The 16,510-nt window shown below is 40.4% G+C and overlaps 1 protein-coding gene across 1 annotated transcript in view; it reads left to right on the top strand.

Moving 5' to 3' along the window:
• IRAK4 (interleukin 1 receptor associated kinase 4) overlaps nucleotides 1–15,938 on the top strand; it is a 547,272-nt gene extending 531,334 nt beyond the window's left edge. The window contains exon 12 of the mRNA XM_044087412.1: nucleotides 13,626–15,938. Coding sequence (XP_043943347.1) covers nucleotides 13,626–13,664 — 39 coding nt within the window. The 3' untranslated portion in view covers nucleotides 13,665–15,938. The remainder of the gene's footprint in view (nucleotides 1–13,625) is intronic.
• Nucleotides 15,939–16,510: the final 572 nt, after the last annotated feature.

Raw genomic sequence — 16,510 nt, 5'->3', positions numbered from 1 at the left:
AAGAAGAGCCATCAAAGGGGGCATTAACAAAAGATGCCTTAAAGGGTTGTGCAAAATAGTATTGCCTCATCCAGACACTTCTCTTAATGGCTATGCCTGAACCGGCTGCTCATGAGACACCCTCCACTGTGTGGGAGATCAGCCTCATCGATAAATTGGCAATAGCCAACTGAGGAGAAAGCTTTTTGAGATCCTCCATAAACATGGACTCAGAGAAAGTTTGAAAGCTCCTTGATCAAATCTCTGTGTAAGCGAGTAAAATCTGACAGGTAATTTAACGACCTCAGTGCGAATGTGGCTGAGGCATAGATGCACTTTCCGAATCTGTCCATTGCTCTGGACTCCCTGTTCGGTGGATGAACAAAGGAGCTGTGCTCAGCCAGATCCATCTTAGTGGCTGCCCTCACAATGATAGCATCCATGGGAATACCCTTACTCCAGTGGGCTTTGTCCAAAGGAGGAACTAGGAATTTATCTGAGCATTTGGGAATGGGCTTGACATTGTTTGCTTCCTTCCAAGTCTGTCAGAAACTAGATGAATAAATTCATCTGCCGGGTGTGGGTCACCTAAAATGTAGATGGGCCAGCCCCAAAAGCCTCCAGGAACACCAACTTCTCAGAAGGAGGAATTTGGGAAGACCAGTCACCCTTCTGTTTGAGGATTTCCGGGATATCAGGAAAATAGCGACATTGTCAGGTAATGACCAGGGGGATCCTTCTCCCTCACCAAAATTGGTGTCTTTCATGAGAGACTCTGTAGGGGAGTATGTGTGCCTCCTTCTTGTACATTTTTTTCAGAGGTATCTCCTCTGTGGGGTGTTCCGGGGTGGTGTTGGAAGAAGGGGGGGAATCCCACTAAGGAATGTGTGTGGAGGTTTCCCGAAGTTGGATGACCTAGAGGAGTAGAAATGATAGGCTCAGACCAGAATAGGGTCAAAGGGTAGGATCTGAGATATGAGAGTATGGGTCTCTGTGCAAAGAGAAGGCCCTTTCTACTACCTGAAAGGCTGACTAACCCGGGGATACCTCCCCCGGAGACAAGGCAATCGAGGATGGGAGGTCGGGGCCAAACCCCGAATCTGAGCCCTCTGGAGAGAATCAGACCCAAGCTGTCAAGAGTTGATGCACGAAATAAGGAGGGAGAGATCCAACAGAATAGGAGCTAAACCCAACCTCTTGGACCTGATGCTGACTTCTCAGATATGAGGTCCGCTCAGATCCAAAGGTATCAGAGCAGGGCCAGTCAGGGAAACCGTTGAGGAAAGAAGCTTCTTTGGATCTGATGCTGACTCTCTCAGGGATCTTGGATCCTGGAACTCTGAGTCCACAGATCAGAGAAGGAGATAGTATCGTATTTGCTCGGCACATGCACTCATGGACTTGAGAGGGGATGGAGTTGGCAAGACCCCATCTGGATCTGAGCCCTGAGACATCTCCACATCATTCTGTCTATATCTACTTGAGTCAAGCTCCCAGAGGATCTGGATGAATCCATGGAAGCAGGCCTAGATTGCTTTTGAGGGCTTTCAAACAATTGAGAGAACAGATCTGGGGAAACAGAGTTAACACAGATTCAGCTGTTCGGCTCCTAGCTGTCGGATCCGGGAGTCTGGGATCTGACTAGAAGGTGGATGGTACAGGAGAGCTGGTAATGGTTATCACACCTGTCAGATCCGAAGAGACCTGTAGATCCGAGGGAGGCAGTGCTGTCTTTGGATCCAAAGCCCTTCCAAGTTTTTGAGGGGGGCCCCACTGAAGCCCTTGTTGACATTTCAAATGCTTTTTTCTTTGAGTCTGAGGAGACATGACATTTAGGGGGGGTTTGAGCCCCAGTAGAGGAAGAAGAGGCTGAAAGTAAGCCCTCAGTTATTACTTTATTTTGCCGGTCAGAAAGGGCCTTGGGGTTTAATAAGGTGCAAATCTCACAAGCAAAGTTGAGTCGTTCTGGCCCCGGCAATAAACGCACTTCATGTGGGCATCAGAATTGGGAATCTTATGCCCACAAGAAATGCATTTCTTAAAACCAGGCTTTTCAGACATAGTACCAGAAAAACAGCACACACTATGAAAGCCAAGAAACTTCTATAAAACGAACACATTAATCCAATAGCTCTAAACACTACACAAAAACTATTCAAGAATCAGCACAGAGTATAAAGCAGCAGTCTGTCTATCAAAACCACAGAAGAACTTTCTCTTTTTTTTTTGTCCCATAAGAATGGCACCCAGAAAGCCAGAAGGAAAGGTAAAATACCTAATGCCAGCAAACTACTATAAAGGGGGGAGGAAAGAACACTAACTGTAATATTTACTCTAAGAAATATCTAAAAAACTGTCTAAATTTTTAGAAATAGACAAAAAAGGCACACACTCATGCTCAAAATTCATTTCTCGATCTTGTTCCAATGGCTGCAAACGAGATTCGAGGAGTTGGGGATGGAATAGAGCATTGTGGGCAGAGGGAGGTGCTCGAGATTCAGATCCAAAGTCTTGTGGAGGTGGCTGAGTCGGATCTGAGGATCGGATCCTAGACCCATTCATGAGGAAGAATGAAAAGGGCATCAGATTTGATTTTTCTCAAGTTGATATAATTTAAAGTACTGTAGGAATAATCTGAAAAAGTATCATGGAAATAGATGTCTGAGCCAGGCTTACGAAAATAGTGTCATGGAAATAGATGTCTGAGCCAGGCTTACGAAAACAGTATCATGGAAATAGATGTCTGAGCCAGGCTTACGAAAACAGTATCATGGAAATAGATGTCTGAGCCAGGCTTACGAAAACAGTATCATGGAAACAGATGTCTGAGCCAGGCTTACGAAAACAGTATCATGGAAGTAGATGTCTGAGCCAGGCTTACGAAAACAGTATCATGGAAGTAGATGTCTGAGCCAGGCTTACGAAAACAGTATCATGGAAGTAGATGTCTGAGCTAGGCTTACGAAAACAGTATCATGGAAGTAGATGTCTGAGCCAGGCCAGTATCATGGAAATAGATGTCTGAGCCAGGCTTATGAAAACAGTATCATGGAAATAGATTTCTGAGCCAGGCTTACAAAAACAGTCATATTTGTTTGATTCCATTATTTACATTTTTTACTTGTTTCTAAAAAATTTCAACTGCAGGTATGTCACTGACTTTGTCTGGGAGATTGTTCCAGGCAGTAGGTGCTATATTTAAAAGATTTTTTTTTCTGTCAGTACCAAAGGAAATTTAGTTTTATCTGAAGAAGGGCTGGTGGAATTCTTAAGAAAATATAAACTACTTTTCAAGTATAGCTCGTTTTTATGGAGGTGGAGAGTTGCTATGAGGGATAAGTATGGAATTTAGCATATTTAAAAAGGAAAGTTTCTCTGGCTGTAATTGGTAACCAGTTGAATTTACGTAGTGGTTATGAGGCTTAAATGTATGAATCAGAGTTATTTCATTTTCTGAAGTATATGTTGTGTGAGGAATAGGGAGGTCAGTAGTAGGGTCTACTCAAGCCTTGGCAATGGTACATTTGTAGCAATGGCCTGTCTAGCTTCCTTTGAAAGCAGATGGGAAATTCTGTATGCAGTTTGTAGTTGGCTTAGCACTTCTATTTGATAATTTATGCAGTAGAAATGTTAGAGTCTGATCTAAGTTAAGGCCTAGATATTTGTGCAGAGTTGCATCAGGTTGTTGTTCTTCTTCAGGATGAGATAAGATTGGTAGAGATTGAGAAAGGGTTTGTGGGGTTTCAAATAAAGTTACTGAGGATTTTTGAGTTTTTAAATTGAGTTTGTTCATTAGTAGCATATTCTAAATAAGGGCAGATAGTTTGAAGCTGGATGTTTATATAATGCATATATTTACTGGCTTTTGTGATCAAAGTGGTGTCTGCATAAAGCAGACAGTTTATTTTGAGTAATTCCCAGGGAAAGTAACCAATAAGCAGTGAGAAGAGCAGATGCCCCGATCCTTGTTGAACATGCATGTTGTGTTATAGCATGAGTACAAAGGACACGCATTAAAACTATGGAAATTCTGTTAATAACAGTAGTGTGCAAACCAACTACAGACATCTGTTGAGAAGCCCCAGTACTGTTATTTTGTAGTAGCAGCTAGTTTAGCAATTGCAAATGCACTTTTCAGGTTGATAAAAACTGTACCCCATAAACATACTGTTTCAGCATTAGTAAATATTTGGTTTGTCAGAGAGTAGATGGCAGTTAGTGGGTTATACTTCAGGCTAAAGTGGTAATGTTATTGTAATTCTGGGATTTGTTTGTACAGTAGGTTTTTCAAGGGTCTTTGCTAGTGGATCAGTTTGTGCTACGTTTCAGAATTTATTAACAATGCTAAGGGTTGAGTGGTACAGAGGGTAGCATTGTTGCCTCACAGCAAGAGGTTTCCCGGTTCAATTCTCGACTGAGGCACCTTCTGATTGAAGTATGCATCTCCTCCCTGTGTTTGCATAGGTTTCTTCCAGGTGCTCCAATTTCCTCCTGTATTCCAAAGACATGCAGTAGGTGGATTGGACACTCTAAATTGGCCGTAGGTGCGTGTGTGCTTGCAAGTGTGTGGTATGGAAGAACTACTGTGGCAGGGTTAGCCACCCGGCAATGTAAACCTTGGCTCTAGATGATTGTCACTGTTGAAGTGACACCATGATCCCATGTGCGAAAAAGGAGTTGTGTATGGATGGGTGGATTGTAAAATGTTTAAAAAAACTTTTTTTTTTTAAGTAAGTAAATGGTTACTGGTGTGTGTTAGAGGTCTGTAGTATATAACTGCCTAGTTTTAGTACAAGTGGGTGTATTAGAGGTAAGCTTATAGTGTAGTGAGGCTGCAGACTTCAGAATATTTTTTTTTTTTTACTTCTTGTTTGGAAGCAGTTTTAAAATAGAAGGGTAGATAAGATATTACCCGATGAAGTGTGGTGGTGGAAAGTTATTAGCAAAGGCAGTAGTTGGGGAGGGGTAGAAATATTTGCAGTATGGCATTTACCAGGCTGAAATTAGTTGGGTTATTTATTGTGGTTCCCTTCAAACTATGTACAGCAGTTTTGCTGAATGTAAAAAGATTGAGACTGAGGAACATTTGCTGAAACTACTTTCAATGATGGTGCAGTTTTCGTCTTTATCCACTGTTGTGTAACCTCAGAATTGGAGTATATATATACAAGTTCATTGGGGGGTGGGCAGTGTATGGAGATTTTGACCACACTGCAAAAATAATTCTTTGGAGGTTCAGTAAACATTTTTCGAGTTTTTTACATTCACTAAAACCGCTACTGGTGATCTGACATGATTCTTGTGTATTTAGGCTTGGGGAATATTTTAAATAAAGAAATGTTCTTTATAGCTTTCCAAAATACTGTAGGCTGTGTAAGTTGTTCTGTTTGTGTGAATCTACAGTAAAACCATTGTGGCTTTATTTATATTGATTCTTTTGAGTTTTCTAGGGTTCTGGTAGACATTTTGATTAATGATCTGCTGTGGGTCTTTTTTTATTCGTTCTGTGCTAAATCCATGCACAACTCCTTTTCCCATTTTTGCACGTGGGATCGGGGTATCACTTCAGTAGTGAAAATCATCTAGACCCAACGTTCAAACCACTGGGTGTTTAGCGCTGCCTTAGCTGTATTTCCACCCAAGCACATCAAACAAACAGCAACCACACACACACACACTTAAATTCCTACATCTAACGCTACACTAAACTAAACATACACTACTATCTACCCACTTACCTTAACCCAAACCCTAACCCTAAGGTCCGTCACTATCGCACAGTCACCTAACCCGCGCCCTAACTCATTTAAACCGCCCCAACCTTAAAGTCTGTCACTATCGCACACATGCCTAACCCTAACTCACATAACCCGCCCCTGACGTACAGACAATCGCACACTTACCTGAACTCAACCCGTAACTTTCCACCACAGCGTTAAGAATAGCGAAGCCACAGAAACGGCCAACCGAATTCTTTCCCAAGGAAAGAATTCGCTGTTCTGCAGCTTCGCTATTCTTAGTGTTCGCTGAATAGTGTTCGATATCAGAACATTCGAAGTTTTAATACTTCGATGTTCTGATCTAGACCCATCAGGTAATTCTGGATAAGAATATATCTTCTGAAGATTCAGTGATATTCCTTAATGAATTGTATGTAGGAGATTGATCAAGTAGAGTAGACAGGACAGTGGTCATTTAACATATTAGGGAGACCAGAAAGAGTTTGAATATGCTCAGGTATATATTAGTACATGCAGGTGTTAGGATTGAAGATAGTACCCTCTTGTATAACTGGGTGATGTTAAATTTAGCAGCTGTTTTATTCAGTATTGGTCCTAATTAGCTGTCTCAGTCAATATTAGATTCATCAAGTACTAGTATATATGTTTTTGGTGTTTTCCCAAACTGTTACAGTTAAGCAGCATGCATGTCTTTGAGGATAGTTAGTGAGCTTGGAGGAAGTGTGTGTGTGTGTGTATATATATATATATATATATATATATAAAACTACTAGAATTTGTTTTTCTAATTGTGTCACTTTTATTTACCATTATCAAAGTACCTGTGTGTTGTTTGCTGGCATAAAATAAGTGATCATTTTGAGTAAACAGCAGGTAGGACCCACGTGTCATCTCTTAGCAAGACTCTATACTAGCCCTAACCTTTGGTTGTTGTTGTAGGAGCCATGTTTCAGTTTGCAGCTACACATTAATTCTGCGTCATGTTTAGGCATTCAACCAATATGTTTGTTTGTCAGTGTTACCTTGTGCAAGGAGAGAGTTGATGGTTACATGTTGACAGTGTCCTGGTTTTCGTTAAATGTTACCTGAGACTATTAAGGAAATTGTTATATGCTGATTGTTTCTTTGAGATTTAAATGTGGTAGTTACAGGTGAAGGTGGCTGCTCATTACTGCGTTTTCCCTTTCTCTGCTCTGATGTGTTGTCCATCACAAGGGTAACTGAACATGAAAGCAACAGTCTGACATAGAAAACTTGGCAATCAGGAGTTTATTTACTGTTTTTATATTTTAAGTGTGTTTTGACTGGTATAGTAGAAGAAACAACAATTTGAAAAGAAACCTGTATTTCTGGAAATATGTAGTAGTAATAACAGTCTATATTACAGAATTAAGCTAAGGTGTTTATTTAAAGAGGGGTGTTATTAGAAATGTGGGAGGGGTCAGATAGTGTAAAACTAAAGCCACATGGCCTGGCTTTGAGATGGGAATGAAGTGGCCCATCAGTGAAGCACAGTACATATGTACAGCTTGTGAAGGGCTCTGCTGCTGACATGGGAATGAAGTGGCCCATCAGTGAAGCACAGTACATATGTACAGCGTCTGCTGCTGACATGGGAATGAAGTGGCCCATCAGTGAACACAGTACATATGTACAGCATGTGAAGAGCTCTGCTGCTGACATGGGAATGAAGTGGCCCATCAGTGAAGCACAGTACATATGTACAGCATGTGAAGAGCTCTGCTGGTGACATGGGAATGAAGTGGCCCATCAGTGGCCCATCAGTGAAGCACAGTACATATGTACAGCGAAGGGAAGGGCTGCTGCTGACATGGGAATGAAGTGGCCCATCAGTGAAGCACAGTACATATGTACACTGACATGGAAATGAAGTGAACCATCAGTGAAGCACAGTACATATGTACAGCTTGTGAAAGGCTCTGCTGCTGACATGGGAATGAAGTGGCCCATCAGTGAAGCACAGTACATATGTACAGTGTGTTAAGGGCTCTGCTGCTGACATGGGAATGAAGTGACCCATCAGTGAAGCACAGTACATATGTACAGCGTGTGAAGGGCTCTGCTGCTGACATGGGAATGAAGTGGCCCATCAGTGAAGCACAGTACATATGTACAGCTTGTGAAGGGCCCTGCTGCTGACATGGGAATGAAGTGGCTCATCAGTGAAGCACAGTACATATGTACAGCGTGTGAAGGGCTCTGCTGCTGACATGGGAATGAAGTGGCTCATCAGTGAAGCACAGTACATATGTACAGCGTGTGAAGGGCTCTGCTGCTGACATGGGAATGAAGTGGCCCATTAGTGAAGCACAGTACATATGTACAGCTTGTGAAGGGCTCTGCTCCTGACATGGGAATGAAGTGGCCCATCAGTGAAGCACAGTACATATGTACAGCTTGTGAAGGGCTCTGCTGCTGACATGGGAATGAAGTGGCCCATCAGTGAAGCACAGTACATATGCACAGTGTGTGAAGGGCTCTGCTGCTGACATGGGAATGAAGTGGCCCATCAGTGAAGCACAGTACATATGTACAGCGTGTGAAGGGCTCTGCTGCTGACATGGGAATGAAGTGGCCCATCAGTGAAGCACAGTGCATATGTACAGCTTGTGAAGGGCTCTGCTGCTGACATGGGAATGAAGTGGCCCATCAGTGAAGCACAGTACATGTGTGAAGGGCTCTGCTGCTGACATGGGAATGAAGTGACCCATCAGTGAAGCACAGTACATATGTACAGCTTGTGAAGGGCTCTGCTCCTGACATGGGAATGAAGTGGCCCATCAGTGAAGCACAGTACATATGTACAGCTTGTGAAGGGCTCTGCTGCTGGCATGGGAATGAAGTGGCCCATCAGTGAAGCACAGTACATATGTACAGCGTGTAAAGGGCTCTGCTCCTGACATGGGAATGAAGTGGCCCATCAGTGAAGCACAGTACATATGTACAGCTTGTGAAGGGCTCTGCTCCTGACATGGGAATGAAGTGGCCCATCAGTGAAGTACAGCTTGTGAAGAGCTCTGCTGCTGAGATGGAAGGTAAGTAAAAGTGCTACAAAGCTAATAATGCCTACTAGAGCAATTGTATTTGTTTAGGAAAAAAGGGGTAACATCATCTTCACAAATATTTTATTATCCCCAAATACAGCCACTAGTAAAGGAATATCAGATGGGAGATCCACCTCTATCGTCTATACAACCTTTCAGTTTAGTGATAGCATTATCAAGTTTCTACAGCAGCACTTTGCTAAAACAGAATAATGTAGTCCACTTTCCATCAGCAGTGAACTTCCAGTGCACTGTTTGCATAAACATTAAACATGGTCACTACGGCCAATAACAAGTTAATAAAGTACATAGGACGCGCTTCCGCATATGTACAGCTGTATGTATATCACAGTGCTTGTACTGCAGGAATACATTTACAATCCCTAATGTGTCACATGGATGGATGCACCCCCTCTGCATATGGTACCTTACATTTCGGTGACTGTTTTACCTTTACACCTGTTGGGCAGCCACGTAGACAACCAGTGCTTCAGCTGGTTAGGTGACTTTAGAAGGATTTACAGTTTGTTGTATTACTGAAATTGACATTTTAATATCTCCTACAGACTTGCCAATTAGTTTTGATCTGTAAACCAAACCCCACAGGCATATTTTCTCATGCCATTGTAATAGTTTACTATAAAAACTTGGAAACTGCAACAGTCGACCAGCGTGTGGTCGACTTGCAGTTTCCAAGTGAGCAGAATGTCGAACCAAAATCGATCGACTACACTACAGCAAACGGGTAGTGTAGGTTGAGCATTTGGGTTCGACATTGTGCAGGGAGATCGCAGTTCAGTGAGGAACAGGGAAAATTAGCCCATTTCCTCAATAGTAAACCCATTGTAACTCTGCATTTAACTAATTGCTTTATAGCAGTGACAAAAATTTTAGTTTTTTGGGGAGACATTTTTACTGCATTAGAATCTGTGAGGATGCCATCCATTAGGAATGTACATTGCACTGAATGTGTTTCATTCTTTACACCACTGGATGTATTTATTTTCAGCATCAGTCCAAGAGATCCTGTCTTATTAAATTTCACCTTTCTGATAGCAATCTGGCTTAGATCTGCATTAAACAGAAATAGTCCGCTGTTCTGCCCAATAAAGGGATTTCCTCCAAACTCCAATGAATATTCCACCACCGATAGTGTTAGGAATATATAAATTTATTGTAGAACAGTTAAAACAAAGTGCAATCCACAAATTAAAGCAGCAAACAACACCAGCAGTTCGTCTTCCAAATAGGCTTTTAGATTTTAGCAGCAAACAACACCACCAGTTCGTCTTACAAATAAGCTTTTAGATTGAGCGCGCTTTCGTCCATAAGCTACTGGACTTCATCAGAATCTACACACTCCATAAAATTAAGCCCTTAAATACACATCTAAAGGTATTCATTTGTTCAATTAACATAATTAATGATTGATTCTGATTAACCTTTTAAAGGTATATGGTGTAGTAAACCATGCCTGTTGTAGTCTGGGCTACTTGGAAATATATATATATATATGTTACTATATATGTGTGTATGCCAGATAAAAATATGTATAAGTATATATGTATATATACCCAACCCCAAAATTATTAATGTACGCACATATAATAAATTAATATTAATATTAAAATTAAAATTATATTGCTGTTGGTGTATTGTCTAAAAAATTGTTCCAGTAAAAATGAATACTAAATATAATAGAACAAATGAATACCTTTAGATGTGTATTTAAGGGTTTAATTTTTTGGAGTGTGTAGATTCTGATGAAGTCCAGTAGCTTATGGACGAAAGCGCGCTCAATCTAAAAGCTTATTTGTAAGACGAACTGGTGGTGTTGTTTGCTGCTAAAATCTAAAAGCCTATTTGGAAGACGAACTGCTGGTGTTGTTTGCTGCTTTAATTTGTGGATTGCACTTTGTTTTAACTGTTCTACAATAAATTTATATATTCCTAACACTATCGGTGGTGGAATATTCATTGGAGTTTGGAGGAAATCCCTTTATTGGGCAGAACAGCGGACTATTTCTGTTTGGTGAACTTTGTGTTCGGAGGAGGTTTGTGTTTTTTTAGATCTGCATTAGTTTCTTCACATCCTTTAATATTACATTTCTGTTTGAGCCCTAATGGCCTTCTGGTACATTTAAGCTGTTTTGATGGCATTGTTTCATCCTTTCAGGGACTTGAATCCTCAAGGGGACAAATTTTAAGATGAAGGAATGATCACCAGTTCCTTTACAGCCGTATGTTACATGTGATAATGAAATGGATTTCTTCTTCCTGTAACAGGGAACACACCACTCTCTCAACACAGAAAACTTAGTTTTATCAAAGAAGGAATCAAGGGGCAGAGCCAAATTGTGGTCAGATGGTAACCTAAGCAGGGTAATGATCATCCCCCGTCATTCATGTCCCGTTACTTGGCTATTTCTCTCCACTTACCATAAACACTGTTCAAACCTATAAGTGGGCATACTGTTTACTTCTACAATGATTACAGATATTTAAAGCTGTTATTTCAAAATGTTTTATATCACAAACACTGACAGCCGTAAACAAAACAATACAGTCTCACAGTGAAAAACAGACAGTCTGAACAGTAAGCTTCTCTGCCCTTGAAACTTAGACTGATTGAAACCCACGTTCAAACAAAATGCATCTGGCCAATAGCAGCAGATTGTTTACTTTTGGGCTGTTCTCAAGCCATAGGCCCCTCGTACACATTTTTAGGACCATACATGCATGTGTTCTTTGATGCACCACCCTGATTGTAATCAGTCATATTCCTTGTATAATACAGCATCGCTTGCTAGAATGCATTTTAAATATGTAGTTTTAAACATTTTTCCGGTGAAACAAAAGGTATGAACCAGTAATGACAAAACTGCACTTTACAGAACATTTCAACTGCAAAGGCCAGTCAAATTCTGTCACTACAATCCCCCAACATCAGTCAATGTACTTGGTCTCTGCAGAAGTAATGTCATCTGAAAAATTCCACATTACAGAGGTCTGTAACCAATGAACAAATCACTAACAAACAACTTTACATTTCAGTGTTTCATGTACAGATTCAGTGCCTGCTACCCTTGAAGAATAAATTGCCTGTGTTACATGTAAAAAAAAAAAAAAAAATTGGTAAGCTGGCAATATTGCAGTAGGGAATGACTGCTAAACTCGCAATAGTTTCATAGCTACTATGCTTTTTATCCAAAGGAGGACAAACTCAGGAGTGCAGCATCCTTATCACCCCTTAAAGGGTACTGCAATATCAGCACTTATCCACATGGTGTGGGAGTAGAACTCACAGCCTTCTGCATCAAAGGCAAAGTGTGCTATCTGTTGTGCTACTAGCTCTGCTTTCAAGTTTTATAGCAGTGATACTGATGATGGCCATCTGCGAAACTAAACAGTTACACATTAAAAACAGGCTTCACATGAGCAAAAGTAAACCCCTCCTCCCTTGAAAATGCACTGAAACTCAACATTCTTTGAAAAATGAAACCACTTTGGTAGTTGGTGTAGAGGATTCAGGTTCTAGTCTTCTGTATTCAAGAGAAAGGATTTGAGCCTGAATAAGTTAACCAACTTGCCATCCCTGGACGAGGAATTTAACGCACACCATTCTCCACGTTTGCTCTACTCTGTTCCATTCTCTGTGTTTGTAATCTCTGTGCTTGCTCATGTCTGTCATCAGAAATGGAATGGCAAAAATCCTGCACTCTGCTCCAGTGTTCAAATGTCTGTGTCTTTAGTATAAGACATACACAGATGCTACTAAGGACACACCCTGCATGTGTCCTTAAAGAAGAAATGTAACCACATGCAAAGTGTGTGCTTAAAGAAAAGATGCAAGTTTTATGGCAGCCCCCCAAGCCTAGGTTGCTTAGTGTTGCATTCGGCTCTGTCAAAGGGGCTTAAGAAAGACCTCAGTTGTTAATTTCCTGTGCTAAAGAAATCAAGGACTGAAGGAAAATGTCAAATCAAGGACTGACTGGTTAAACAGATTTCTGTCATCACCAGTATGAGAGGCCTTATCAGGTGAACAACAGTGTGGTTACTTGTGCTGCCCATCTCCATAATGTATCCCTTTAGGTCATTGATACTGCTGTGGGTATCTGCCCAAATTTTCATTAGACCCTGCAAAGTGCATTAGGTTTTTAAGGGCATAACTGTGCTGCAGAGCACGTTGGCCTAGAAATCACCCTTCTTTCAGTTGACACTTGGGTTCCCTCTCCTAAGCCTTATACAGGTTTACACATTTGTTGTTTGGGTTAGTTCCATAAACCATCTTGAAGTAATGTTATATTTTGAGGTATTCCGAAGCGATTCTTATAGCAAACGTCTGACTTTGTCTTCTTTTTCCACCTGTTTTTGTTTTAAGATTTCTGCCACGAGCATGGATGTATTAGTCCTTGAAGGCCTATTGTAATATCACTTCGTCATCTTCCTGTTCTTACTAATGTGAGGAGTTGATATATTTAATATATGTTAGCCTGAAAGAAATGAAGGGTACAATAAGGCTGTTGTATGTTGATTGATACAAGGAGTGGACAGTGGTCAGTATTGCTGATTACAAACTAACAAATGCTGATGACTAGTAGTAAGTGAGGCTACATCCAACAAAGGTGCACTACACAACCTACTGTAAAAGAATAAATGTTGTGGAGTAATCCTCAAACCATTTTCTTCTTTGTAATCATTAGGAAAATGTCCTAAATAACTACCTCCTTTGTCACACTCTTGTTTCTCACTTTTCTGTTGTATGAGTATTTGAGTTTGCACCATTTGGTTATGCACCATTTTATGTTTTTAGTAAACAAATTATTTTGTTTTATTGCAGGTTCAACAGATGTTAGAGAATTTGACAAGTCATTCATAAGTATGCTTTGGAATTTGAAGAAGTATATATGGAGAACATAACTGGTATTCATTGAATTTTCTGATGTGTAACAAACCAGCGGACAAGTCTATGTCAAGAAAAAGAGATGCACTATGACTCCCATGAAGCTGTTTCTGTACCACCAGCAGGCCTTTTCATGTGAATTTTATGTAAACTGGGAGCTTGGTTCTGTTACCAGTTTTTCAGCTAACTGTATTTTGTATATATCGTACACGGATATTAGAAAAATCATGGTACTTGTTTGTTTAAAACACTGGGGGGAAACACATTCTGTAGGATTACATACACAACTACCTGGAAAGAAATGTAGGTGTTAAGATTTGTACTTTTTTATGTAATGACCAACTTAAAACATGGTTACATGTTTATTTTAAATATACTTTTTTACATAAACAGGATGCTACAAGAACTGTATGAATTTATACACAAACCGCATTCCCATATTGTATTCATTTGACAGATGGGGATCTTCAGCTTTTTATGCACCATTTAAACCATTTAACTACTATTTTCCAAAAGGCCATTCTCGTCTGCACAGCACTAACATAGAGGGATTAAACCCAGGTGACACAAGGACAAAGTGCAGCTAATGGGTCGGGGTGCTTGGTGTTGTTGCAAAGAGAATGGAAGAGGAGGGCCTATGCAGGATGGAACAGAGCTGACCCACCCACACACTGCCATTGTCCCTTTGGAGGAGGGACAGCAGTGCAGAGGGTTTTTGGGGGGTGGATATTAGGCTTACAAAGCCCCAGTAATAGGTAGCATTAGAAGCCTGTGCTACAAGGGAAGGGTATTATAGGCCACTGTGATCCCCCAAAACTTAGGGGGTAGGGTTACAACCTTCAAAGTGTTGGGATGCTAGCAAGAGCACAGAACACCCTTATGTCTGCCTGCATAACCCCCCACCCCCTGAGCAGCTGTAAACTCAGCTCTGCATGCATGGTCTGATCAAGGGAAAGCTTAATGGACAGGAAGTATGGGGCAAAAAATGGCTGGAAAAAGAAATATTGTAACTCCAAAATGGTTTGACATTTTTTTTTTTTTTTTGAGGTTTGATTTTATGCCGTGAGATGTATATTAGAAAGAAAGTAAGTCATCAATGTGTACAGTAGCCCAGCGGCTGCATCTACTGATTGGTTGACAGGTTTCTGTAGGGTGAACCTCATGTTCCCACAAGATGCATTGACCTCAGGGTTGGTTATATTAAAGGGATGCCAAGGTGCAGCCTCATGCTTGAAGCTTGTCCTTTGTGTACTATGGAAAAAACATTAAATTGTAATGACATTTTGAAAAGTGGATTCAGATTATTTGCTTTTTCTGCCTTAACGAACCCTTTTATATGCATTGATGTACATGAAAGCCACGCTTGCTCTGGGAATGCTACAGTTCGTAATGCCATTGTGGCCTTAATTAAGCCTTAACTACAAATGCTTATTTGCGTGTAATGCTTTGACATTGTTCAATGGAGTTAGTGGTCATATTTCAGTTAGAGCCTGTGGAGAATTCTTTACCTTTGTACAGTTTGTACTATAATCTGGAAAATTTCAGGTCCAGGCTTAGGTGCTTAATTCCTAACAGCAATTTGTTATAGACATTCAATTCTAATATGAAAGGAAAAAACACATTTCTGTGAGGAACAATGTTATATCTAGAAACTAAAATTAAGTGATCTCTGTTTATATTACGGTCATGTAGCTTACCCTGTGTGTACAGACAGTTTATCATTTAAACATCAGTGAGTTATAATATGATTTCTACTATAATCTGCATATAGAATACCTCTTTAAGATTATGAAGCCTGCCACTATACCTCAGGGAACTGATTCTTGGCTCTTTTTTTTTTTTAAGGGAAAAAAAAAACTCCAAACCCTTTTTAGTGAATGTCATGCTTACTTTATAAGCAAAAGGTTGCACCATACTCCAAGTGTGAATGAACCTAGGGCTTTGTATAGACGACTTAACCTTAACATTTCTGGAAATAATTGTGTATAATACAGCTCTAATTATTAAGTCAACAAGATGTTGGTAGGGGGATGGATCTGCAAAACAGTGCTTAAAGTTTAAATTGTGCGCTTGCCTGACACTAGATTTCACAGTTTTCTGTTCTAGCAATGATAGGGTTGCCACCTGTTCAAATGCCCAAAGTGTGATATTCTTTGTAGAAACGTGCAATTTTGCAGGACAGACATAGCCACTGGGAGTGCAAAGGACAGAACTTCACTGTTTTTGTCCAAATAAAAGCTTATTCTTGTAGCATATGAGTTGCTTATGCTATTTCATATAATATTTAGGTGTTTCAGATACAAAATAACTGTTTTAAGCAACTATTAAAGAAAACTTAGTAAATATTTTTTGCCTTAAAATCTCAGGACATTTCCCAATTTTTAGATTTTTTTCTCAGGACAAAACTGCCCAAAGTGGGACTGTCCCTCGCAAAGAGGGACAGGTGGTAACCCTAAGCAATGACTTAGCTACCCCAGTTTCATGTGGTGTGGGTGTGGTTTTTTTTTTTTTTTTGGCATCTGTGGGCTCCTTTCCATTGGATTGTTGCTGCACTCTGGGTTAGCATTGCCAGTTCACGCATCACATTTGTAGCAACAGTATCACACTGATAAATTTTCCACAGTGCCCAGTTTCAGTAACTTGATTTAAATAACTTCTTCTGATATTGACAGCTCAAGTATCTGTTTGTATGAAAGTGAATTCCTGTCACACGTGAAGTTGATCTTTGAGTGCACCATTTATTTTCTTTTAGAGGCCTTATGCCAGGCTCCATGTTTCCTTCTGAGGTAGTGGTGTACTGTTAAACATTTTACATACGGGGC

This window comes from Protopterus annectens, chromosome 11.part0 (assembly GCF_019279795.1).
Source record: "Protopterus annectens isolate FY-2018-M chromosome 11.part0, PAN1.0, whole genome shotgun sequence".
NCBI classification, from domain to species: Eukaryota; Metazoa; Chordata; order Ceratodontiformes; family Protopteridae; genus Protopterus; species Protopterus annectens.
Note: the sequence above shows the minus strand (reverse complement) of the source record. Positions and strands in the feature narration are given on the sequence as shown.